General features: G+C 40.8%; 1 protein-coding gene across 4 annotated transcripts in view; it reads left to right on the top strand.

Moving 5' to 3' along the window:
• Positions 1–2,521: 2,521 nt before the first annotated feature.
• ZNF382 (zinc finger protein 382) overlaps positions 2,522–24,807 on the top strand; it is a 53,705-nt gene continuing 31,419 nt past the window's right edge. The window contains exons 1-4 of one of the 4 annotated variants that reach the window (XM_070398427.1): positions 2,522–2,531; positions 5,020–5,092; positions 7,816–7,942; positions 10,640–10,735. In XM_070398427.1, coding sequence (XP_070254528.1) covers positions 5,084–5,092; positions 7,816–7,942; positions 10,640–10,735 — 232 coding nt within the window. In that variant the 5' untranslated portion in view covers positions 2,522–2,531; positions 5,020–5,083. The other 3 variants (XM_070398426.1, XM_070398425.1, XM_070398428.1) reach the window with 3 other exon arrangements.

Genomic DNA, 24,807 nt, shown 5'->3' with positions numbered 1-24,807 from the left:
GTCTATGGCTTTTCTATACACCAATAATAAACTCACAGAGAGAGAAATTAAAAAAGCAATCCCATTTACCATTGCAACAAAAAAATTAAAATACCTAGGAACAAATGTAACCAAGGAGACAAAGGACCTGTACTCAGAAAATTTCAGGACGCTAAAAAAAGAGACAGAGGAAGACATGAACAAATGGAAGAATATACCATGTTCATGGACTGGTAGAATCAACATCATTAAAATGTCCATACTACCCAAAGCAATCTATAAATTCAATGCAATCCCCATTAAAATACCAACAGCATACTTCAAAGACCTAGAACAAATTCATCTGGAATAAAAAAAATACCCCGAATAGCTGCAGCAATCTTGAGAAAGAAGAACAATGTTGGAAGGATCACAATATCAGATATCAAACTATACTACAAAGCCACTGTTCTCAAAACTGCCTGGTACTGGCACAAGAACAGACATATAGATCAATGGAACAGAACAGAGAACCCAGAAATCAACACAGGCCATTATGCTAAATTAATATTTGACAAAGGAGGCAAGAGCATACAATGGAGACAAGACAGTCTCTTCAATAAATGGTGTTGGGAAAACTGGACAGATACTTGCCAAAAAATGAAACTAGACCACCAAATTACTCCATACACAAAAATAAACTGAAAACGGATAAAGGACTTAAACGTAAGACAGAACACCATAAAAATCTTAGAAGAAGCCATAGGCAGCAAAATAGCAGGCATTTGTCATAGCAATATCTTTACAGATACAGCTCCTAGGGCAATGGAGACTAAGAAGAAAATAAACAAATGGGACTACATCAAAATAAAAAGCTTCTGCACAGCAAAAGAAACCATCAACAAAACAACAAGAAAGCCCACTGCATGGGAGAACATATTTGCCAATGTTATCTCCGATAAGGGTTTAATCTCCAACATTTATAGGGAACTCATACAACTTAACAAAAGGAAAATAAAAAATCCAATCAAAAAATGGGCAAAGGACCTAAATAGACACTTTTCGAAAGAGGACATTCAGAAAGCCAAGAGACTTATGAAAACATGCTCAAAGTCACTAATCATCGGAGAGATGCAAATCAAAATGATAATGAGGTATCATCTCACACCTGTCAGAATGGCCATCATCAACAAATCAACAAACAACAAGTGTTGGAGAGGATTCAGAGAAAAGGGAACCCTCCTTCACTGCTGGTGGAAATGCAGACTGGTGCAGCCACTGTGGAAAACAGTATGGAGTTTCCTCAAAAAAGTAAAAATGGAACTTCCATTTGACCCTGTGATCCCACTTCTAGGAATATATCCCAAGAAACCAGAAACACCAATCAGAAAGGATATATGCATCCCTATGTTCATAGCAGCACAATTTACCATAGCTAAGATTTGGAAACAGCCTAAGTGCCCATCAGCAGATGAGTGGATTTGAAAACTGAGGTACATCTACACAGTGGAATACTACGCTGCTATAAAAAAGAAGGAATTCTTGCCATTTGCAACAGCATGGATGGAACTGAAGAGCATTATGCTAAGCGAAATAAGCCAGTAGGAGAAAGATAAATACCACATGATCTCACTCATTTGTGGGATATAATGAACAACATAAACTGATGAAGAAAAATAGATCTAAAGACAGAGAAGCATCAAACAGACTGTCAAACCTCAGAGGGAAGGTGAGGGCGAGGGGGAGAGGTGGTTAGAGATCAACCAAAGGACTTGTATGCATGCATTTAAGCATAACCATTGTATACAGACACTAGGGGGTGAGGGCAAGTGCTGGAGTTGGAGGTGGCCCGGGAGAGGTCAATGGAGGGGAAAAGGAGACATATGTAATACTTTAAACAATTAAGAATTTTAAAAAATGAAACTATCTTCCTAAAAGTAATGAAAGCTAGACTACGACAATTTTGATTAGTCTCCAGTCACAGCATCACTTCGTCACAGTATAATGCACCTCACAGTCACCGCCAACCCTGGTTGTATTAAAGTGTCCACCCCCACCCCACTCACGGTCCCTGGAGCCTACCACGCAGACATCTCGGGCACGCACAGGCACACACAACACACACACTCTCTCTTACACACACAGACATGCACTCTCATAATTACATCCCAAGCTGACGCAGCCACATAATCATGCACCCCCGCCCGCCCCATCACCTTCCTCAGCAGGTGATTCACACAGGCCAGAGTCAGCTGCCTCTGCCTCCACCCGCACCCGGAAACCTCCGGGCCTCCTATGTCCTTCCGCAACCCCGACCCCTGTGCCCTCCACTCACCACGCAGATCACGGTGACCGCAGGGCTGGCGTGAAGTGAGCAAGAAGTCGACGTCCATTAGCTCCCCCAGGGGCCTGTGAGAAACGTAGCCCAAGCCGGAAAAGCGCGGACGGAGACACAAGCCGACCTGCGCTGCAGCAGCTGGGATCTCGGGCTCCAGACGCGAGGCCCTGCGGGCTCCTGGGAACTCCGGCGCGCGCGGGAGTGCGCAGGCGCAGACGACCGACCCTGGCCCGGGGTGAGGTGTTTGGGTCCTAGACGCGTGAGTCCTAGGGGCCCTGGAGAAGGAGAGACCGGGAAGCTCGGGGGCCAGGAGGTCAGCGTAGGGAAGCGGGGTCCAGCCCAGAGGCCAAGGAGGAAACCGCGATCAAAGCCGGTCCTGGTTATTCAGAGAAGGGAGCTGGAACTGGGTCCGCGGTAACTAGACACTCAGATCTCTGAGCGGGGCCTCGGGCGTGGTCCGTGGGCGTGACCGTGAGGGTGACAATCGCTTGTGATCTGGAACGAGCTCTGCGAGGGGGGATTGTGTCTGTTTGAATCTGAAGAAGCGCATGGCAGCGAAGAAGCCGCACCGAAGGTGTGTGTGTGTGTGTGTGTGTGTGTGTGCGCGCGCCGAACGAGGCGGCCTCCTGCCCCAGATCGCTGCATTTTGGGTGCGTGCTAGTTTGCGAGAAGTTAGGGAGGATTGTGTGTGAAAAGTGGACGGTGTAATGTTGCTACCTGGGGTTTCTTCTGCCTTTGTCTATTTCGAGATCAGGTGTGAGTCGTATTTGAGGCTGTAGGTGATGATGGAGAAGCGAAAGTGATTTGCAATATGATTTTGAGACTTTGCCTGGAATTATGTAATGAATGTGCTGCCCGAGGTTGTGATATATGGGGGCTATGGGATGCTGGTTTGCTGAGGTAAGTTTGATTGACTGTAAACTATGCATGTGTTTGTAAACCACTGTTATTTTTTGTGATGGAGAAACTCTGCATGACCCCTGTCTAGTTGGGTATGTAAGATGTGATTATCTGAGTAGCGTTCATTAAATCTGCCTCCAAAATTGTAACTCAATAGCTATTTAGCAAATAAAATAGAGATATAAATATCGGAAAGGAAGAGGTAACAGTTTTATAATTCCTAGATGGTAAGATTCATTGCAGGGAAACACCATATGAACTAAAAGTAATGTGTTAAAATGAATAGTGTTCCATAATTAGTGCTTTCAACACTGATATCTCTGAGATTTCCTGCTTCTGAGTGAAAGTGATGACAAGGTTAATAGTTTCTTCGGGCATTCTAAAATAATAAAGAGTATTTGGTACACCTTTAATCACAAGGCCCATCTTGTTTTAGTAACTAAAATAGTTATTTTGTGAATTAAAATATTCACTGTATCAATCTATACTTCTGACTTTATTTAGCAAAATACTATCCTTTCTGCGTAGAAGCCTGTAGAGTAGAAAGGTACAATTCTTTTCTATTTCCATACCTATACTACTAAAAAGTGTTGCTTACTATTAGTATTTAAATTAGCTATTAGGAAATTAATAATAAATATTTATTATTAATAACTGTGCTTGTTACATAGTGTGAAACAGATGAATCAATAAAGAGATGAAGTAGAGAAATAGAAAGTCCAGATATTCTCAAGCAGATAGGGATATGGAATATATGACAGAGATGGCATTTCACATAAATTGAGAAAATATGGATTATATGTTATGTAGTACTGCTAAACAATAAAACACTGGATAAAATCTTCACAAAGCAAAAACACTTTAATAGTCATATGAATAACTAAGAAAATTTATTTGCAACTTTAAGTAGGTAAAGCGTTAATTTACTAAATTTAAAAATATAATATCAACAAATTAGGAAGTAAAAACCCATGGGAAAAAAAGAGACATATTATAAGAAGATGCCATCACATAAAGGAAATAAAAGCTTCTTTAAACTTATTTTTTTAATTTTTATTTATTTTTTAATATATTTTTATTGATTAAGATATTACATATGTGTCCTTATCCCCACGTTATCCCCTACCCCCCCCCCCCCCCCCCCGCTAAATTTTTATTTATTGATTTTAAAGAGAGGGGAATGGGGAGGGAAAGAGAGAGAGAGAGAAACATTGATTTGTTGTTCTACTTATTTTGGTTGATTCTTTTATGAGCCCTGACCGGGAATCGAACCTCAACCTTGGTGTATCAGGACAACGCTCTAACCAACTAAGCTACCCAGCTAGGATCTTCTTTAAAGTTATTAAAAGGAGCTTATTCTCACTCATAAGGAATGTGTAAATTAGAATTATAATATTGATAGTAGAGATTGAAAAATTATTGTCAGCTAGCTGCATTCATCAAGGTATGAGGAGGTATTCTTATGCACTACTGGTGGCAGTATAAATTGGTAGAAAGTCCATGAAAAAAAAAAACTGGAAATATATAATAAACCCATCCTCTATGGAAGATGAAAGTAGATCTGTAGAGGGAATGTTCCCCCTCTCAAAGCCACAACAAATTCCCCAGAATTTATTCTACCCCACCAAGAGATTAGGTTTCTGATGTTGGTGAGGGAGCAGGATTTGCCTAGTTAATTTATATCCTGGATTTATATGGGATACAGAGTGGACAAGTGCTGAAATAGTGAAAACAGATGTAGATTTAACTGAGTTATTCTGAGAGATCTAAGTCAAATATGGTTTCATATGGTTCCTTGTATCTTCCCATCTCTGCCTTCTCAGGACTCTTCCCTTTCCAAAAGAAGAGCTCAAAAGAGAAGGTTCATCTATTGCAAATCTCACAGCTATGCCTCAGGTGAGATGATGTTTCCTTTCTTTCTGAAAAACTTGTTTTCAGATTATATGAACATTTATTTCCCTATTCTTAAATTTCCCGGATATGAGGGTTGGCATCCGTGAAACTGGTCTCCAGTAGGGCCTAGATTGGGTGGCCTAGGTACAAAATTTAAGGAGTACTCTCAGAGCTGTGCATCCCTAAATTTTGCACCATAGCTACCTTGCCTGCCTCATTCTAGTAACAGCCCTGTTCCCAGTTTCTCTTATTCCAACCAGATAAATTTAAGCCTTCCCCAAGTGCACTTTCTAGTTGGAACCAATGTTCACATATAGATTGAGTATATTATCATCATTTCTGTCTTCTCACGAAAGTTACTGCTGAAACAGAAATGTATTATCTTGATCTAAATGGGGATATATTACTTGAATGAATCTAGTCTAGACATGGATTTGAGATCTAAGTTGTGAGGAGTAAAGGTGCAGACATGGAAAAACCTTGACCATACCCACTGACCTAGGTTTTGCAGTCATGGATAGCATTATGAGTTTGTGGTAAGATGTCCTGTTTTGTGAGGTTTTCAGGATATAGATTTATTTGCAAGCTTATCAGAAAACTGAGATTTTGCATTTCTTCTCTTTGATCCCCTATTTTATCCATGTCTGCCAGCAATTTCTACAAACTATGGCCTGCCAGTGAAAACATTTCTAGTATGTCAGTGCTGTTATAGATTTATTATAGTTTTTATTTCTTCTAATTTTTATATTTGGGTACAAGAGAAGGAAATGCGTATGCTAGCCCACTTTTAAAATATTCTACTTTTGAATCAAAGGTGATATAATGTCCTGTGTTCATATTGTTCTTTCAGAAGATTTATCTTCATCAACCAGTCTTTAAAATATTGGTTTTCCAAAAATGCTAATTGGTTCTCTTCTCTTCACTGTCTCTTTTTCTATATTCACAATCAAATTTGCTGTAAAGGTTATACTGACCTGATTCTAGTGATTCTCAAATACCTCTCTCTCAAATACCTCTCTCTATCCCAGACCTCTATCTAGAGCAGTGCTTCTCAACCTTGGCTGCACATTAGAATCACTTGGGAATCTTTTTAAAATCCTGATTTCTGGGCCTCATCCTTTGAAAATTCTATTTCTTTGTTATGGGGTGGGGCTACAACATTAGTAACAAAGAAACAGAATTTCCAGAGGATGAGGCCCAGAAATCAGGATTTTAAAAAGATTCCCAGGTGATTCTAATATGCAGCCAAGGTTGAGAACCACTGATCTAGGCAGTGGTCAGCAAACTGCGGCTCACGAGCCACATGCGGCTCTTTGGCCCCTTGAGTGTGGCTCTTCCATAAAATACCGACTTCTGCGCATGGGCCACGAAGTTTCAATCGCACTGTACATTTGCACCCACACGTGGTATTTTGTGGAAGAGCCACACTCAAGGGGCCAAAGAACCGCATGTGGCTCCAGAGCCGCAGTTTGCCGACCACTGATAGAGTGTCAGAACCATATATCCAACCTCCAACAGCTATCACCACCTGTATGTTCTATAGTCACTTCAAGTACATTTTCAAGGCTGACCTCATTACCTTCTTTGGTCCAGCTTATACTTTCTTCTGTTTCCCATTTCCATTTTTTAGTCCCAGCAGCTACCCATTTGCTTATGCAGGTGACTGAAGAGCTATGCCTATTTTTTCCATTCTACAACCAATCTATGATCAATTCTGTTGTAACTCATCATACCAACCAGTAGTCCCATGTCTAGACCACTAATAACACCTTAATCTAGGAGACATCTCTAACAATGGTTACCTTATTGTTTTTCTCACCTAACACATCTCAAGCCATCTCTAGTCTTCAAGAGTATTGCCTCTAAAGTACAAAAGTTATTACATATGTGTTGACTTAATGTTTCTTCATTTTCTTTATACTCCATGAAGTAGTAGGCCCAAAGTGAAGTTTTAATTATAATGGAATGTACAAGACAGTGTATTGAAAGGAAGGAAAATACTACAGTTTGCATTCAAGAGCTCTAGTCATTAACAATGTGGATTGCCATTAATGCCTACTGGTAATTGATAAATACTCATCTGTTGTGAGTGTTCTCAGTACATTTTTTAAGACTACTGATCTATTGGAAAAAAATCTAATATTATTTCATAAATATACACACTGCCTATCTCCATGTACTTTTTCCTTCTTAGAGCGCAAAGACTCTTTCTTAAAAACTGTCTTTTATATTTCCTGAATTTTCTGTTTATTTTATACCCATGAATTTTAAAAGCCGATGCCCTATATTCCTACAAAACAAATGCATTGTGAACTTAAAAATTTTATGTCCTCAATGAAGCTTTGGAATACATAATGAAATTTTCCTTCACTTTGTAGCACTTTCCCTTGTTCACATTCCTATCATTGCATATGTAATATCTATTGAGTGTATAATTCAATGCCTCTCTCTTACCCTGCAACTTCTCATTATTGTGGTCAGAGTTTTATTCATTTTGGTCCACCAGGTAACCAATCACATTCAAAGCAAATAGTATGTTCTCATATATTTTTAGCATGAGATAATAAGTAAATACAGGTGAATATATTTTCAGAGAAAATGTTATGCAGTATAAAACAAAATAAGAAAACTAGTCTGACCACTGAACATGGTCAAAGGTAGATCTCCAATATCTAGTTTTCACTAGTTGCAATCACTTTAGGATGAACTAGAGTATGCCCTTACAGGGAACAGTGTCATTCAAGGATGTGACTGTGGACTTCACCCAGGAGGAGTGGCAGCAACTGGACACTGATCAGAAGGCCCTCTACAGGGATGTCATGTTGGAAAACTATTACCACCTTATCTCTGTGGGTAAGGAGAACTCCTTGAATCTTTCAGTGTCATGCATCTCCTTTCAAGAGTTTCGGAAACTTAATGGAACTTTGAATTTCAGGGAACATAGTTGGTGAATCCCTTTGTGTTAGCAGAAAGTCTGGTATGTTCTCACTTGCTTAGTACAAGGTGTTAATTTTGGTAAGATGTTAATGTATACCTTGTCTGCCACCTTAAAGATATATCTTTCTCTTCCTTTAATTATTTTGAAGCCCAAGGAGATTAGGTTAAGTCTCATTTTTGAAAAGTTTATTGAATTTATTGGGGTAACATTGGTTAATACAATTATATAGGTTTTAGGTATACAATTCTATAGTACATCATCTGTATCTTATATTGTTTGTTCACCATCCCAAGTTAAGTTTCCTTCCATCACCATTTAATCTCCCCTTTACCTTCTTCTGCCTCTTCCCATCCCACTTTCCCTCTTGTAATCACCATACTGTTATCTGTGTCTTTGAGTGTTTTTCTTTGCTTAATCCCTTCACCTTTTTCACCCAGCCCCAAACCCCTTTCCATTTAACAGTTGTCAGTGTGTTCTCCATATCTGTGAGTCTATTTCTATTTTATTAGTTTATTTGTTTGTTAGAGTCCATATATAAGTGAAATCATATGGTACTTGTCTTTCTCTGACTGGCTTATTTCACTTAGTATAATATTCTCCAGGTCCATCTATGCTGTTGCAAAAAGATAAGATTTCTTTTTTTTTTTTTTTACAGCTGAGTAGTATTCCATTGTGTAGATGTACCACAGCTTTTTTATCCACTCATCTACTGATGAGCACTTGGGCTGCTTTCAGATCTTGACTATCTACACTAATAAAAGAGAAAAATGCAAATTGGTCATCACTCTGCTACACCCACCAGCCAATCAGGGCGAGTATGCAAATTAACCCAACAAAGATGGCAGCGGCCATGGAGCTGGAGTGAGCATGAGGCTTGGGTTGCCCCTGGCGACAGAGGAAGCCAAGCTTCCCGCCCACCTGGCTGCCGCTGAAGGAGGGGCTGGGGGCCTGGGTCGCCGGGGGCAACCCAGGTTTCCAGCTGGCCCTGGCCTCCACTCAAGGAGGGGCTCGGGGCCTGGGTCGCCGGGGGGCGTGGCCAGCCTGAAAACAGCCCTCAGCCCCTCACCCAGGCTGGCCAGGCACCCCAGCGGGACCCCCACCCTGAAGGGGCTGTGGCCAACTTGAAAATGACCCTCAGCCCCTTACCCAGGCTGGCCACGCCCCCTAATGGGGCCCCTCACCCCATGGGGGCATGGCTGGCCTGCAAACAACCACAATAAGCCCCTTGCCCAGGCCACCTCATGCCCTAAGGGAACCCCCACCCTGATCAGGGACACCCTTCAGGGCAAACCAGCCGGCCCCCACCCGTGCACCAGGCCTCTATACTAATAAAAGGGTAATATGCTAATTAGACTGGGAGACCTTCCAGGAGACCTTCCAGACGTTCTTCTGGACAAAGCCATGGTGGCGGGGCCGAGGTAGAGGCGGTTAGAGGCCAAGAGGGGAGGGCAGTTGTGGGTGATCAGGCCAGGATGGGACGGCTGTTGTGGGTGATCAGGCTGGTGGGAGGGGCAGTTGGGGGTGAGCAGACCAGCAGGGGGGCCAGTTGGGGGTGAGCAGGCCGTCAGTGGGGGTCAGTTGGGGGTGATCAGGACTGTGCGGGGGCAGTTTGGAGTGAGCAGGCCATTGGGGGGATGGTTGGTGAGCAGGCCGGCAGGGGGTCAGTTGGGGGTGAGCACACTGGCACAGGGGGCTGTTGGGGGTGATCAGGCTGGCGGAGGAGGGCATTTGGGGGCAAGCAGGCCTGCGGCGGGGGCAGTTGGGGGCAAGCAGGCCAGCAGGCAGAGTGGTTAGGGGCAATCAGGCAGGCAGGCAGGTGAGCAGTTAGGAGCCAGCAGTCCCAGATTGTGAGAGGGATGTCTAACTGCCAGTTTAGGCCCGATCCCTGTAAACCGGCAGTAGGACATCCTTCAAGGAGTCCTAGATTGGAGAGGGTGCAGGCCAGGCTGAGGGACCCTCCCCCCCATGTACGAATTTCGTGCACCAGGCCACTAGTCCTATATAATAAAAGGCTAATATGCAAATCGATCAAATGGTGGAATGACCTGTCGCTTTGACGCACACTGACCATGAGGGGGCAGATGCTCAACGCAGGAGTTGCCCCCTCGTGGTCATTGCACTCCCACAGGGGGAGCTCCACTCAGCCAGAAGCTGGGCTTACGGCTAGGGAGTGCAGCGGCGGTGGCGAGAGCCTCTCCTGCCTCCACAGCAGTGCTAAGGATGTTCGACTGACAGTTTAGGCCAGCTCCTGAGCAGGCCTAAGCCGTCAGTCAGACATCCTGAGGGCTCCCAGACTGCAAGAGGGCACAGGCCAGGCTAAGGGACCCCTCTGAGTACACAAATTTCATGCGCTGGGCCTCTAGTTGTAAATAATGCTGCTATAAACATAGGGGTGCATATATATTCTTTTGAATTCGTGTTTCAGATTTCTTTGGATATATTCCCAGAAGTGGAATTGCTGGATCATAAGGCAGGAATCATGCTAACTGATATCAAACTATACTACAAAGATATAGTAATCAAAACAGCATGGTACTGGCATAAAAACAGACATATAGATTAGTGGAACAGAATAAAAAGCCTGGAAATATGTCTCATTTTTTTATTATCAGGGTTTCACATGACTAAACCTGATATGATCCGCAAGTTGGAAGAAGGAAAAGAACTATGGACAACAGAGAGAATTTTTTCAAGTCAGAGTTATTTAGGTGAGTCTGTACAGATAAAGAACAGTGAACTCAGGTAGTTGACATCTTTGAATGTTTTTAGGGATATATATGTTTTTTAATTGTGGTAAAATACATAAAATTTACCATCTGAACTATTTTTAAGCATATAGTTCAGTGGCATTAATGCAATTATTACTACCATCTATCTCCAGAAATATTTTCATCTTGCAGAACTGAAACTCTGTACTCATTAAACAATAACTCCCATTTCCCCCTCCCCTTTGGCTCTGGCAACCACCATTCTACTTTCTATCTCTGTGCATCTGACTACTTGAGGTACTTCATGTAACAGAAATCATATGGTATGTGTCCTTTTTTGCAACTGACTTATTTAATTTAATATAATGTCCTCAAGGTTCACCCATGTTGTAGTATGTATGTCCTTTTGAAGGCTGAATAATATTCCTTTGTATGTACATACCACAATTTGCTTATCCATTCATCTGTCAATGCTCACTTGGATGGCTTCCACCTTTTGGCTTCTGTGAATAATACTGCTACAAAAGTGGATGTACACATATCTATTTGAGTCAGTTTCCAGTTCTCTTGGGTATAAAACCAGAATAGAGTTGCTGGATTATACAGTAATTCTGTTTAATTTTTTGAGGAACTGCCATGCTGTTTTCCATAGTGGCTGCACAACTAAACGTTCCCACCAGCAATGTATAAGGGTTCCAGTTTCTCCACATCTTCACCAACACCTATTATTTTCTGGTGTTTTTGTTACTAGCCATCTTCCTAAGGCTTGAGATCTTTGAACAGCCTATACATGATTGCCTTCCATAGCTCTATAGTCTAAATTTAGTTTGAATATCATTCCCCATGTAAGTGCTTTCTTTGTTGCCTTAGTGCATACAGATACTAGTTGCTATTACCTTACCAAGAATTCACTCCATGTTTGTAGGTATAAAGTACATAGAGATCTTAAGTGTTAAGCTCTTTGAGTTCTGAGAGAAATAAAAGCCATGTATCTCATGCCCCAGTCAAAATAAAGGACACTTCCATTAGCCTATTATATTCCATCAAGCCTCTTCCAAGTCAGTCCCTCCCACTAGGACAATCACAGTTGTGATTTCTACCAGCATAAGTTAGTTTTGTCTATTCTAGATCTTTTTCATGTATACTTTCTTTCACTCTGCTTAATGTCTGAGAGATTTATACACATTTTTGCATGTATAAGTAGTTTATTTTAATAGTAGAATAGTATTCAATTATATGAATTCACCAGTTTATTTATGTCTCTCCTAATAATAGACATTTGAAATGTTCCAGTTTGGGGCTATTGTGAATAAATTACTGTGAACATACTCTAATGCACTTTTATGGACATGTATGTGCTTCTCAGTAGACACCTAGCAGTTGATATTGTTCATTCAAAAGGCAGTATAAATTTCACTTTTTTAAGAAACAGTCAGTTTTTAAAAGTTACTGCACCATTTTAAACTTTTACCAGCAATATATGAGAATTTTGATTGTTATCAATATTTTCATTTTGGTCATTCTGAAAGATATGGAAGTATATTTTTGCAGTCAGTTTATATTGAAAACCTTTTCAAATGCTTTTAATATCTTCTACAGAGGGGCCTATTTAAATGTTTTACCCATTCCTTATTGGGTAATATATTTTTACCTTGAATAATAGGAATTTTTTTATGTAGTCTGGATAGAAGTATTTTGTTTGTTATAGGTATTGCAAAAGTTCCTCTAGTCTGAGGCTTGCCTATTCATTTTAATGGTGTCTTTCAATGAGCATAAGTTTTTAACTTTGATGAAGTCCAGTTTATTATTATTTCATTTATAATTATCTCTTTGACCTATCAAACAAATATTTGTCTTCTCCCGGGTTGTGAAGATAGTTCTCTGTATTTTCTTTTAGAAATGTTAGTTCTGTGGCCCACCTCATGTTAGGAGTTGTTTATAATGTAAAGTAAGGGTAGATAGTCTGTTTTCTTTCATATGGATATCAATTTGTCTCATCACTTGTTGAATGAAATTGCTCTGTTAATCTTATCATAAATTGTGTCAGTCTATTTTTAGACTATTCTTTCCCTTGATATGTTTTAAGTCCTATTATCAATGCCATGTGGTCTTTGATTATTTTAGCTTTATTATACGTCTTTGTTAAAAATATGTTTTTATTGATTTCAGAGAGGAAGGGAGAGGGAGAGAGAAATAGAAACATCAACGATGAGGGAGAATCATTAATCAGCTGCCTCCTGCATGCACCCTACTGGGAATAGAGCCTGAAACCCGGGCATGTACCCTGACCGGGAATTGAACCATGATTTCCTGGTTCATGGATTGGCGCTCAGCCAAGCTATAATAAGTCTTGAAGTCAGAGTAAGTCCTCTAACTTTCTTCTTTTTAAAAATGTTTTGGCTATTCTAGGTCATTTTCTTTTTAAAATACATTTTAAAATCAATTTGTAGATTCCTTTAAATGTGCTAGGATTTTTATTGATGAAAACTAACATTACAGCAATATTGTCTTTCAGTCCATCATTATACCTTTCCATTTGAGTTAATTCTCTAATTCTTGTACAGTGGTTTATTATTTTTAGTGTATTAGTCTTTTGTATCTTTAAGTTTATCTCAAAGCTTTTAATATTTTTTAAAATTTTGTTTATTTTTCAATTACAGTTGACAAACAATATTATATTCATTTCAGGTGTATAAGATTAGACATTTATGTAAAGTACAAAGGAATCAACCTGATAAGTCTAGTACCCATTTGACATAATGTAAAGTTATTATAATATTACTTATTTTTAAAATAAAAATATTATTTATTTGTATTACTTAATAATATTTTATTTTTAAATTATAGTTGACATTCAATATTACATTAGTTTCAGGTGTACAACATAGTAATTAGACATTTATATAACTTACGAAGGGACCTTGCCAATAAATCTAGTACCCATCTAACACTATACGTAGTTATTACAGTATTAATTACTACATTCCCTATGCTGTACCGTATATCCCCATGACTATTTTGTAACTACCAATTTGTACTACTTTTTAATAAATCTTTATTGTTCAGATTATTACAGTTGTTCCTCTTTTTCCCCCCATAGCTCCCCTCCACCTGGTTCCCACCCCCCCCTCGGTCCTTATCCCGCCCTCCCCCCCCCCCCCCACTGTCCTCATCCATAGGTGTACGATTTTTGTCCAGTCTCTTCCCGCACCCCCACACTCCTTTCCCCCGGAGAGCTGTCAGTCCACTCCCTTTCTATGCCCCTGATTCTATTATATTCACCAGTTTACTCTGTTCATCAGATTTTTTATTTACTTGATTTTTAGATTCACTTGTTGATAGATATGTATTTGTTGTTCATAATTTTTATCTTTACCTTTTTCTTCTTCTTCCTCTTCTTAAAGAATACCTTTCAGCATTTCTTATAATACTGGTTTGGTGGTGATGAACTCCTTTAGCTTTTTCTTTATCTGTGAAGCTCTTTATCTGACCTTCAATTCTAAATGATAGCTTTGCTGGATAGAGTAATCTTGGTTGTAGGTTCTTGCTATTCATCACTTTGAATATTTCTTGCCACTCCCTTTTGGCCTGCATAGTTTCTGTTGAGAAATCAGCTGACAATCATATGGGTACTCCCTTGTAAGTAACTAACTGTTTTTCTCTTGCTGCTTTTAAGATTCTCTCTTTGTCATTTGCTCTTGGCATTTTAATTATGATGTGTCTTGGTATGGTCCTCTTTGGATTCCTTTTGTTTGGGGTTCTCTTCACTTCCTGGACTTGTAAGTCTATTTCTTTCACCAGGTAGGGAAAGTTTTCTGTCATTATTTCTTCAAATAGGTTTTCAATATCTTGCACTCTCTCTTCTTCTGGCACCCCCATAATTCGGATGTTGGTACGCTTGAAGTTGTCCCAGAGGCTCCTTACACTATCTTCATATTTTTGGATTCTTTTTTCTTTTTGTTTTTCCAGTTGGGTGTTTTTTGCTTCTTTGTATTTCAAATCTTTGACTTGATTCTTGGGATCCTCTACTCTGCTGTTGGATCTCTGTATATTATTCTTTATTTCAGTCAGTGTATGCTTCATTTCTAGTTGGTCCTTTTTCATATCCTCGAGGGTCTCACTAAATTTATCGGCAGTTTCTAGAAAATTCTTGAAACACTTTATAACTGTGGTTTTGAACTCTATATCCAGTAGTTTGCTTTCCTCCATTTCTTTCATTTGTGACATGTTTCTTTGTCTCCGCATTTTTTATGCTTCCTTGTGTTGATAGAGTGGTTTTCTATGCTAGGTGTCCTACAAAGCCCAGTGGCTCAGCCTCCCCAATTACCTGAGGTGGACACTCTTGGTGCATCCCTTTATGGGCTTTGTGCACAGTCTTGTTGTAGTTAAGCCTTGACTGTTGTTGGTATCACTGGGAGGAATTGACCTCCAGGCCAATTGGCTGTGAGAATCAGCTGTGTCTATGGTGGGAGAACTTCTGTGCTAGAGACACCCTTATGGGGCAAGACTTGCTTCAGTGGGGCTTTGGTGCTCACTGAGTCTGCCCCCTGAGTGTGTCCCTTATGGACCTGAGGAGTTATAATCTGAATGGTCCCATTCTGACCACTGGGTTACACTGGCTCTTGGATCTCTAAGGAGGTGCTAATTTAGCCTCTGCCTGAGGCTACCCAGCAGGAGCTACAGAGGGATGTGCAGATTCCTCTTCTTTGTTTGGTATTTGGAGGTGTCCAGATGAGGCCCAGCTGTGAAGCAGTGAAAGCTGCTGTGGGGCCTTGGGACTTCTTTTGGATGTTCTGGGTCTCTCTGACCCAGCTGTGCTGTATGTTAGGTAATTTTAGATTGCAAAGGGCCAGGCCATTCATATGCAAAAGCCTCTGCACACAGCTTGGGTGGGGCGAGGGTCTCAGGGAATCAACAAGGCGAAGCAAACAGCTCTGGCTGATCCTCAGCCCTATCCTAAGAGGCCCTGGGTCTCAGTTTCTCACGGTAATCGCTGCAAGCACCTCTGAGAGAAAGCCGCCCTCGAGTTCCGCCCGCTGCCAGACAGTTCAGTTTCTCCCTGTATGTGTCTGGGTCCCCAGAGACTGGCCTGGAACTGGAGTTCAGAGCAGTCGGGAGCTTAAGACTCCCTCCCGATTGAAAAAGACAACCTCGTCCTCAGTTGCCAGCCCTTTCCACGTGCGCCTCCGTACCTCTGCACTTTACTTCCACACCTTTTCTGAGTCTCAGTGTGCTTTTCTCTTTCCTTCTAGTTGTAGAATTTCCACTCAGCCAGACTTCCTGTGGTTCTGGATGATGCCCGTTTTGTCTTTTAGTTGTAGTTTAGAAGTGGTTGTGCAAGGCAGCAATTTCAGGTGTTTACCTATGCCGCCATCTTGGTTTCTTTCTCTCTCTCTCTTTTTTTTTTGTTTTTTTGTTAATGCTCACCCAAGGATATTTTTCCATTGATTTTTTTTTTTTTTTCCCTAACATACAAGACAGGGAAAGACAGAGAGAAACATCCATGTGAGAGAAACACATCAATTGGTTGCCTCCTGCATGCACCCTGACTAGGGCTCGGGTTAGGGAGTAGCCTGCAACCACAGTACTTGCCCTTGACTGGAATTGAACCCGGGATCCTTGAGCCAAACTGGTTAGGGCTGTACTTCTTTTCAAAAAAATATATTTTCATTGATGCCAGAGAGGAAGAGAGAGAGAAAGATAGATTACATCTTAATCCCTTCCCCTTTTTCACCCATCGACCAACTCCCCTCTGGCAACCATCAATCTGTTCTCTGTGCCTATAAGTCTGTTTTGTTTATTCCTTTGTTTTTAAAAATCTACATGTACAAGTAAATCATTTGGTGGTTGTCTTTTCTCTGTCTGACTTATTTCACATAGCATAATACCCTCTAGGTCCATCCATATTATTCCAGATGGCATGATTCTATTCTTTTATATGGCCAAGTTATATTTCATTAAATTAGGTACCACTTTTTTTTAATACATTTATCTATTGATGGACACTTAGGTTGCTTCCATATCTTGGCTATCTATATATATAAAATGCTAATATGCAAAGCGCCCCTCAGGAGTTCAACTGGGAGATCGCTCGCTTACTATGATGTGCGCTGACCACTAGGGGGCAGTGCGGAATGAAGGAAGGCCCCATCCGGCAGTTGGCATCTGGGGAAGAAAGGTCCGGTCTGCCAGCCAGGGAAGGAAGGCCCTGGCTGGCAGCCGGAAGGCCCTGATTGGCCCTGATTGCCAGGCCAGGCCTAGGGACCCTACCCATGCATGAATTTCGTGCACTGGGCCTCTAGTTGTAAATAATGCTGCAGTGAATATATGGATGCACATGTCTTTTTTGAATTAATGTTTTGTATTTCTTGGGATAAATACCCAGAAGTGGAATTGCTGGGTATAGCCTTTATTTTAAAGTCTATTTTGTCTGACGTAAGTATTGCTAGCCCAGCTTTTTCTTTTCATTTCCATTTTCATTAAATATCTTTTTCCATCCCTTTACTTTCAGTCTCTGTGTCTTTCGATCTCAGGTAAGTATCTTGTAGGCAGCATATTTAAAGTTCTTATTTTCTTATCCATTAAGCCACCCAGTGACATTTACATTTAAAGTGATTATTGATAGGTATGTAATTATTGCCCTTTTATTATTCATATTTTTTTAGTTTTCTTCCTTCTTAAAGAAGTCCCTTTGACATTTCTTGTAATACTGGTTTGGTGGCGATGAACTCCTTTAGCTTTTTCTTCTCTGTGGGATTCTTTATCTTTGATTCTAAATGATAGCTTTGCTGGGTAGAGTAATCTTGGTTGTAGGCTTTTCATCACTGAATATTTTTTGCCAATTGCTGCTGGCCTCCAAAGTTTCTGTTGAGAAGTCAGCTGACAGTCTTATGTAAGCAGCCTTGTAGGTAACTAACTGCTTTTCTCTTGCTGCTTTTAAGATTCTCTCTTTGTCTTTAAACTTTGGAATTTAAATTATGATGTTTCTTAATGTGGGCCTCTTTGGGTTCATCTTGTTTGGGACTCTCTGTGCTTCCTGGGCCTGTATGTCTATTTCCTTCACCAGCTTATGGAAGTTTTCCATAATTATTTCTTCAAATAATTTTTCCACCCCTTGCTCTCTCTCTCCTCCTACTGGTACCCCTATAATGTGAATGATTTTATGCTTGATGCTGTCCCAGAAGCCCTTTAAGCTATCCTTATTTTGCTTAATTTTCTTTTCTTCTTGTTTTGATTGGGTGTTTTCTGCTACCTCATTTTTTAAATTGCTGATCTGATCATCCGCTTCATCTAATCTGTTGACTTCCTCTAATATAGTCATTTCAGTTACTGTATTTTTCATTTCTGACTGGTTCTTTTTTATATTTTCTATCTACATTTTTATGTTTCCTGTCTCTTTATTGACGTTCTCACTGAGATTCATTGAGCATCCCATACCCAGTGTTTTGAACTCTGTATCTGGTAGATTGCTTGTCTCCCATTTTGTTTAGTTCTTTTTCTGCAGTTTTTTTCCCTGCAGTTGAGATATCCCTCCCAATTTTTAATCATCAGACATGGGTGAAGCACCAGCCCATTATGCATCTCTGCCCATCCTGCCAGTCTCCACATGACTTATTCTATATATCCCTAGTTATAAAACTTCTTGTTCAGCTAGACTTCAGGTGATTCTCAATGACAGTTAATACATAATTTAGTTGTAATTTTGATGTGTGGTCATGGGAGGAGGCAAGCACAGCATTGTCCTACTCTTCCATCTTGACTGGAAACAGAGGTTCAACCCCAATGTCATTGTTCCAGCTGTTATACATGTGCTTTGGGTCTGCTATTTGTGGGGTTCACTGGATTTTCTCTGATGTTGTTGAATCTGGACCCTTGGTGTGTCTATCCTGGGTCTCCTGGGAGCGACTCTAATGCAGGTGAATGTGAGTCACTGTCCCTTTCTGACCCTGGGCAACCTGACTGTGGTCTGAGAGATTGAAGCACCCTTAGTAGTCCAGTGGTCGGAAACTTCTTAGCACACAGAGGCTGGGTCTGCCTTGAGTGTCCTTGTTCTGAGCTGTATTCCCTTTCCCCACTGAGCTGGTCCCACAGGTGTCAGCTGCAGGTGCTTGAGTTCCCACTGGCTTTTGCCTCACTGGGTGGTCCAGGATGGTGTCTGCAGCAGGGGGAAGGGGAGGGGAGGGGGGGATGTGCTTGAGGTCCCTCTGGCATTTGCCTCACTGCGTGCCTGGAGTGGTGTCTGCAGCGGGGACCCAAATACTGTTTCTCAAACTTTTTTTCTTTTTTGCTGGTTTGATTAGTTGTTTTATTCTACCTTGTCTTTCCAATTGTTGATTCAGTCCTCTGTTTCATCTAGCCTACTGTTCATTTTTTCCAGTAATTCTTTATTTCAGATATTGTATTCTTCATTTATGACTGTTCCCTTTTTTATGGTTTCTATGTCCCTGCTCATGCTGTTGAGCATCCTTATATTCATTACTTTGAATTCTGTATCTGATAAATTGTTTATTTCATTTAGCTATTTTTTCTGAAGATTTCCCCTGTTCTGTCATTGTGGCTTGTTTCTTTGTCTTCCCATTTTGGTTGCCTCTTTTTGTTTGTTATATGTATTAGATAGGTCTGCTACAATTCCCAGTCTTCATGGAATGGCATTATGTAATAGGTGGGATCCAGTGGTTGTCTCCTTGATCACCTGATCTGAGTGCTCCAGAAATGTCCCTCGTATGGGTTATGTGGATCCTTCGGTTTTAATTGAGTCTTGATGACTATTAGCCCATTTGTGAGTAGGGTTGAGACTCAGCCCTGACCAAGGCATGTAAGCTGCTGTGCAGATGCTGACCAAATGAAGCAGACTTCATCTTAGCAGGTTTTGGTGCCTGCCAAGATCTCCCTTTGGATATTCTGCTTGTGGAGCTTATTGGATCCTTCTCTGATGTTGTTTAAAACTGGCCACTGGGTTGTTGGTTCTGGGCCTCTTTGTGGGGGACTGTGGTGCAGGCTAATATATGACACTGCCTGTGACTGCTCTCAGAAACCTGTTTGGAGCTACAAGTGATCCACAGTTTGTGTTGTCTCTTCCGGTCCTGAGTGCATGTGGAAAAGACCAAGCTGCGCACTAAGGCCAGCTTTTATCAGCATCAGGCCTGAGGGCAGGTCAGCAAAAGTTCCAAGGCACCCTGGATCTGCCTCTGCTGGCTTCTACCTGCCTGTTAGGCTCCATCACTGAAAGAGCTTCTGCTGTACTCCTCAGCAGGGTATAAGCTCCACAGGGTATGGTGAGAGGGAATCTAGAGAGTGGGGCTATTGCTTTCACCCAGGCTGATGCCACAAAGAGGGAAGTACTACACCCAAGTAGATGGCATCTGCAGTATAGGAGAATGACTCAGCACAAGGATCTTTGGAGCTTTCCCTTCGGCTTTCTCCTTAGAGCCACGAACCTCAGTCTCTCCTCATGTGACTCTCGTCCACTCTGTCCTCCCTTCACCAGAGCCCAGGATAAGTAGCTGTGAACAAAATTTTGTGTTGATCCTTTAAGAGGATACCATTGTCTTTAGTGGACTCCCATCTCTTTCTGCTGGACAGAAACCCCTCTGCTTTTCACAGACTGATGTAAAATGGTCACCTCTTCCAGGTTCTAATGCTCTGGGTTGAAGCATATGGCTTTGGGTTGAGACCCCAGCTTCTCAGGTGGAACCGCCTGCAAGTCAGATATCCCTCTGGATCGTCAGCTGCCACCCATGGTAACAGGACCAGCCCTTTTTGCTTCTCCACCCTTCCAATCAGTCTCAATATAGCTTCTTATATAGATCCTTCGTTATAAGACTCATCTCTAGCTAGTTTTTAGTTGATTATTCAGGATGATTGTTTTATAATTTGGTTGTATTTCCAGTTTGTTCCTTGGAGGAGTTTGTAGCTTCCACATACTCCTCCAATATCTTGGGTCTCTATAAGTGCTCTTAATTAGATTCTGAAAGTTCTCTCCTTTTCCTAGTTTTCCAACAGTTTTATTATGAATGGGTGTTAATATTAATATATACTCTTTCTGTATCTGTTAAAATGACCATATTATATTTCTTTTTAAATCTGTTACTGTGTGTATCTCATTGATTAATTTGAATTTTAAATCAACTTCAGACTCCTGATTTGAACCCCATTTTAACAAAGCACATTAACTTTCTTATAGATTGCTGAAATTGGTTTGCTAATATTTTAGTAAGCTGTTATGGGTGATTTTAAAAATATCAGAGAGGAAGGGAGAGGGAGAGAGAGATAGAAACATCAGTGATGAGAGAGAATCATTGATTGGCTGCCTCCTGCATGCCCCACACTGGGGACTGAGCCGGCAACCTGGAGATGTGCCCTGATTGGGAATCGAACCGTGACCTCCTGATTCATAGGTTGATGCTCAACCACTGAGCCAAGCTATGCATAATTTTACCAAAGAAAGTAGTCTGTAGTTTTCTTGAAATATCCTTGAAAAGTTTTTATCAGAATTGTTGTCAGCCATATCAAACAAATGGGATGTTTCATCTTCATCTGTTTTCTTACAGATTTTTGTAAGATTGGTACTATTGTTTCCTTAAATCCTTCATGAAAGTCATTATTAAGCCATCTGGGCCTTACCTTCATTTTTATAATTCAAGACTTCTGCTTATAGCCCTGAGGAAATAACAGAGGCTAGAATTATATTTCTACAAGAAACAACTAGAAAACTGGACAAAACTATTTTCAGATATTGAACAATAGGCCGCACAGATCTGGATTCTGGAGAGAATAGAGACAAATGAGATTAACTCTACTTCATTCCAGGGTTTCATCTGAAGGCCCAGTCCAGATTTTAGTACAGAGAAATTAATCCAAAAAGAACTTAGCAATTTACTGACTTGAGGGGACCAATGTTGTCACTCAAGAAGAGTAAGGTGGCTAGAATATATAAAACACACTTTCCCCCAAAAGGGAGCTATGCAGAGAAAGAGTTTCCCTTGAGTCTTTAGCTAAAATATAAGTCTGCACCTATGTAGGTAAAAACTCCATAAAACTAGACAAGGACATGTTCCAAGGAAAACACAATTATCATAGTGTTTTAAGACAATTCCCATGGCCTACTGTACGAGAAATAATTTTAGTTTCCTCTAGCCTGAGTGGAGAGAACTTGTTAATATATAGGATGGACATTAAATAGACACCATAGAAAGGCCACACTTAATAAATGAGGTTGGATTTGCCAAAGATGAAAGACTTTGTAAGATTTGCCATAAAAGAATGTAAACAAAAGCATAGAAAGGGTTAAGCGAATCCACATATAATTGCTGTATATCTGTTGGGTTCTCCAGGATGGAAAAGCTAAGATGGAGTTAGGAGTATAATAGATTTCTTAAAGGTGACATCTATGGAAGAGAAGAGAAGAAAGTAAGGCCCAGCTGGCATAGCTCAGTGATTGAACGTAGATCTATGAACCAGGAGATCACAGTTCGATTCCTGGTCAGGGCACATGCCCAAGTTGCAGGTTCTATCCCCAGTAAGGGGCATGTGCAGGAGGCATCCAATCAGTGATTCTCTCACATCATTGATGTTTCTATCTCTCACTCTCCCTTCCTCTCTGAAATCAATAAAAATATATTTTTTTTAAAAGACAGAAGTAAGATTGGACATAGAAATCTATCAGATCTGATACCTGCAGAATGAAAGGCAGATGCTAACAGGATTGGGAAGGGAGAGCCTCAGACCATTATGCAGAGGTGACCAAAAACCAACCTAACAGAGCAGTCTGAAGCAAAGATTATCCATCAAAGATATCCCATATGGACAGAAATGGCCTATCCCCTCAGTGTTCAGACATTGGATGGAGATTCCCTTGGGAGACCCTAGTTTGGTTCAACATTCAAAGAGCATCCTGAAGATGCTCAAAATTGGAGGCTGTCAAGGTACTACACTGCATGCACATGAATGTCAAGTTGTTTTTTGAAAGGAGGTCCTAGTGGTGTGGTTCTATGGCTGCCACAAATGCAACGCAGTCTTTCATAAAAAGACCAATACTCTTTATGAAAATACAACCATATCTAAACTCAACAACACTAAATTGATAATGTCTGATGTCCAATCAAAAAATTAGTAAGCATATGAAGAAACAAGAAAATTATGACCCATAAACAGGAAAAAACTCATAGTCTATAGTAAAAATAAGTCAATAAAAACAGATCTAAAAAAGGTAGAGCTGTTGAATTTGCAGGTAAGGATTTTAGAACAGTTATTATAAATGGCCTCAGTATCATCAAGATGGAAAGCAAAAATGAATATAACATATCTCTTCAAAATGTTAACCATAGAAATAAAAACCAAGTAAAACATCTAATGTTGCCTATTCTATATCTGAAATGAAAAGGAATATTCAACTATGTGTGTAAAAAACACATATTAAATGTAAAAACACAGGCAGAAGAAATATAAAAAGATGAAAAATATAGGTACCATGCTGTCTTATAGGTTATCCAATGTGAGGATAAGATCAATGCCCCTACTCACTCCGAATTTGGTCCAAATGTCAAGATGAAATCTGACTTAAGACTTTCTGGGGAGAGCAGGAAAGATTCCCAAGCTATTCCTAAAATGACTTGAGAGAGCAAGGAGAAGTATTTTTCTTTGATGTTTATTGTGGTTAGAGGGTGGGCCAGGTGGAAGTTCTACTTGTGGACTAGGGCTTGCATGGTTTAAACTTCCCACGAGCACCAATGAGAGAGAACATGCAAGCTTTCTTATTGTCTTGATCAGGTGTGGGGCAAGAGGGGAAAATGAAGGGTGAATTTAAGGAAGTTGTCAGCAGTAAGACATAAAAAATGGAATCAGACTCTATTAACACATGCAAACACTAAAAAGAAAATGGGAGTAGGTACACATCAAAGTAGATTTCAGAACACAGAATATTACTGTGACAAAGAGGGTTAATTCATCAGAAGTTCTAACAGAGCTTGAAAATACACCAGTGGAAAAGAATTAAAAATGGCAGCACAGGAGGTGGATGCTGCACGGACATGCTCCCAGGAACAAGCTGGAATTACAACTGAAAAATGGAAAGGCTTCCTGAATAATCAATGGAAAACTCACAGGAGAGAACCCTGATACCCGAGGACTGAAGGTAGAGACAGCATAGAGACTGGTAGGAAGGGTGGAGGCATGCTGGCCAGGCGCGGACAGACAGCAACTGAAGTCCCGGAGAGACATATCAGCTGTGGTGGGGTGCCACTGAGAACTCTGGGATCTAATCCCCAATCTTGGCTCCCCAGCAGAGAGCACCAAACTGAGGAGGGTACCCACATAACATCTAGCTGTGAAAAGTAGTGGGGTGCTGTCTGTCAGGGAGTGGCAGCTGAAAGTTCAGGCACCCCCTTGAAGGGCCAATGCATAAAAAATCCTTGTGGAGCCACCCACCTTGTGCTCTGGCAGAGGGAGAGTAAAGTGGACTGAAGCTGTGAGAGCAGAACCAGGACTGGGGACTCGGGGGAGATAAAGCTCAGAAAGCAGACACCTCAAGTTTCCTGGGCTGAGTCATTCCCTCACACAGTGGAGGACATATTTCCCAGATAGACATTTGCCTTGCCTGGGGAGAAGAGAGTCAACACAACCTATTAAAAACCCTTGCTCTGAGGCCACTTAAGAGATTAAAAGTAACAATTAGCCTCCAGGCAGAAGCAACAGCCCCACCCTGTTGAAAAAACTCACTACACCTGAGGATGATTGCCTGGGGGCAATTCAAGTCTGTAGAGGCTTTGAGTCTTTGCCTGATCCAATTTGTAAGAAACAACCTTTAGTACTGTCCTGCACTAGAGATTGAGAAGTGTAGAGGATCTACCTAAAACATAGTCACAAACCCAAACAGACAGTCAAAATGAAGAGACAAAGGAACAACCCTCAAATGAAAGAACTAGCAAATTCTCCAGGAGAAGAGATAAATGAAGCAGAGATAAGAAATTTATCTGAAACAGAGTTCAGAGTAATGGTGGTAAAAATGCTCAACAATATGAAAAAAGATATAGTAACTATGAAAAAAGAACAGTCTGAGATAAAAGAATGACATA

This window comes from Myotis yumanensis, unplaced genomic scaffold (genome assembly GCF_028538775.1).
Source record: "Myotis yumanensis isolate MYYU_CA2020_CCGP unplaced genomic scaffold, mMyoYum1.0.hap1 SCAF_18, whole genome shotgun sequence".
In the NCBI taxonomy this organism is placed as follows: Eukaryota; Metazoa; Chordata; class Mammalia; order Chiroptera; family Vespertilionidae; genus Myotis; species Myotis yumanensis.
The sequence above is the reverse complement of the archived record's forward strand: the minus strand, read 5'-3'. Positions and strand labels throughout refer to the sequence as shown.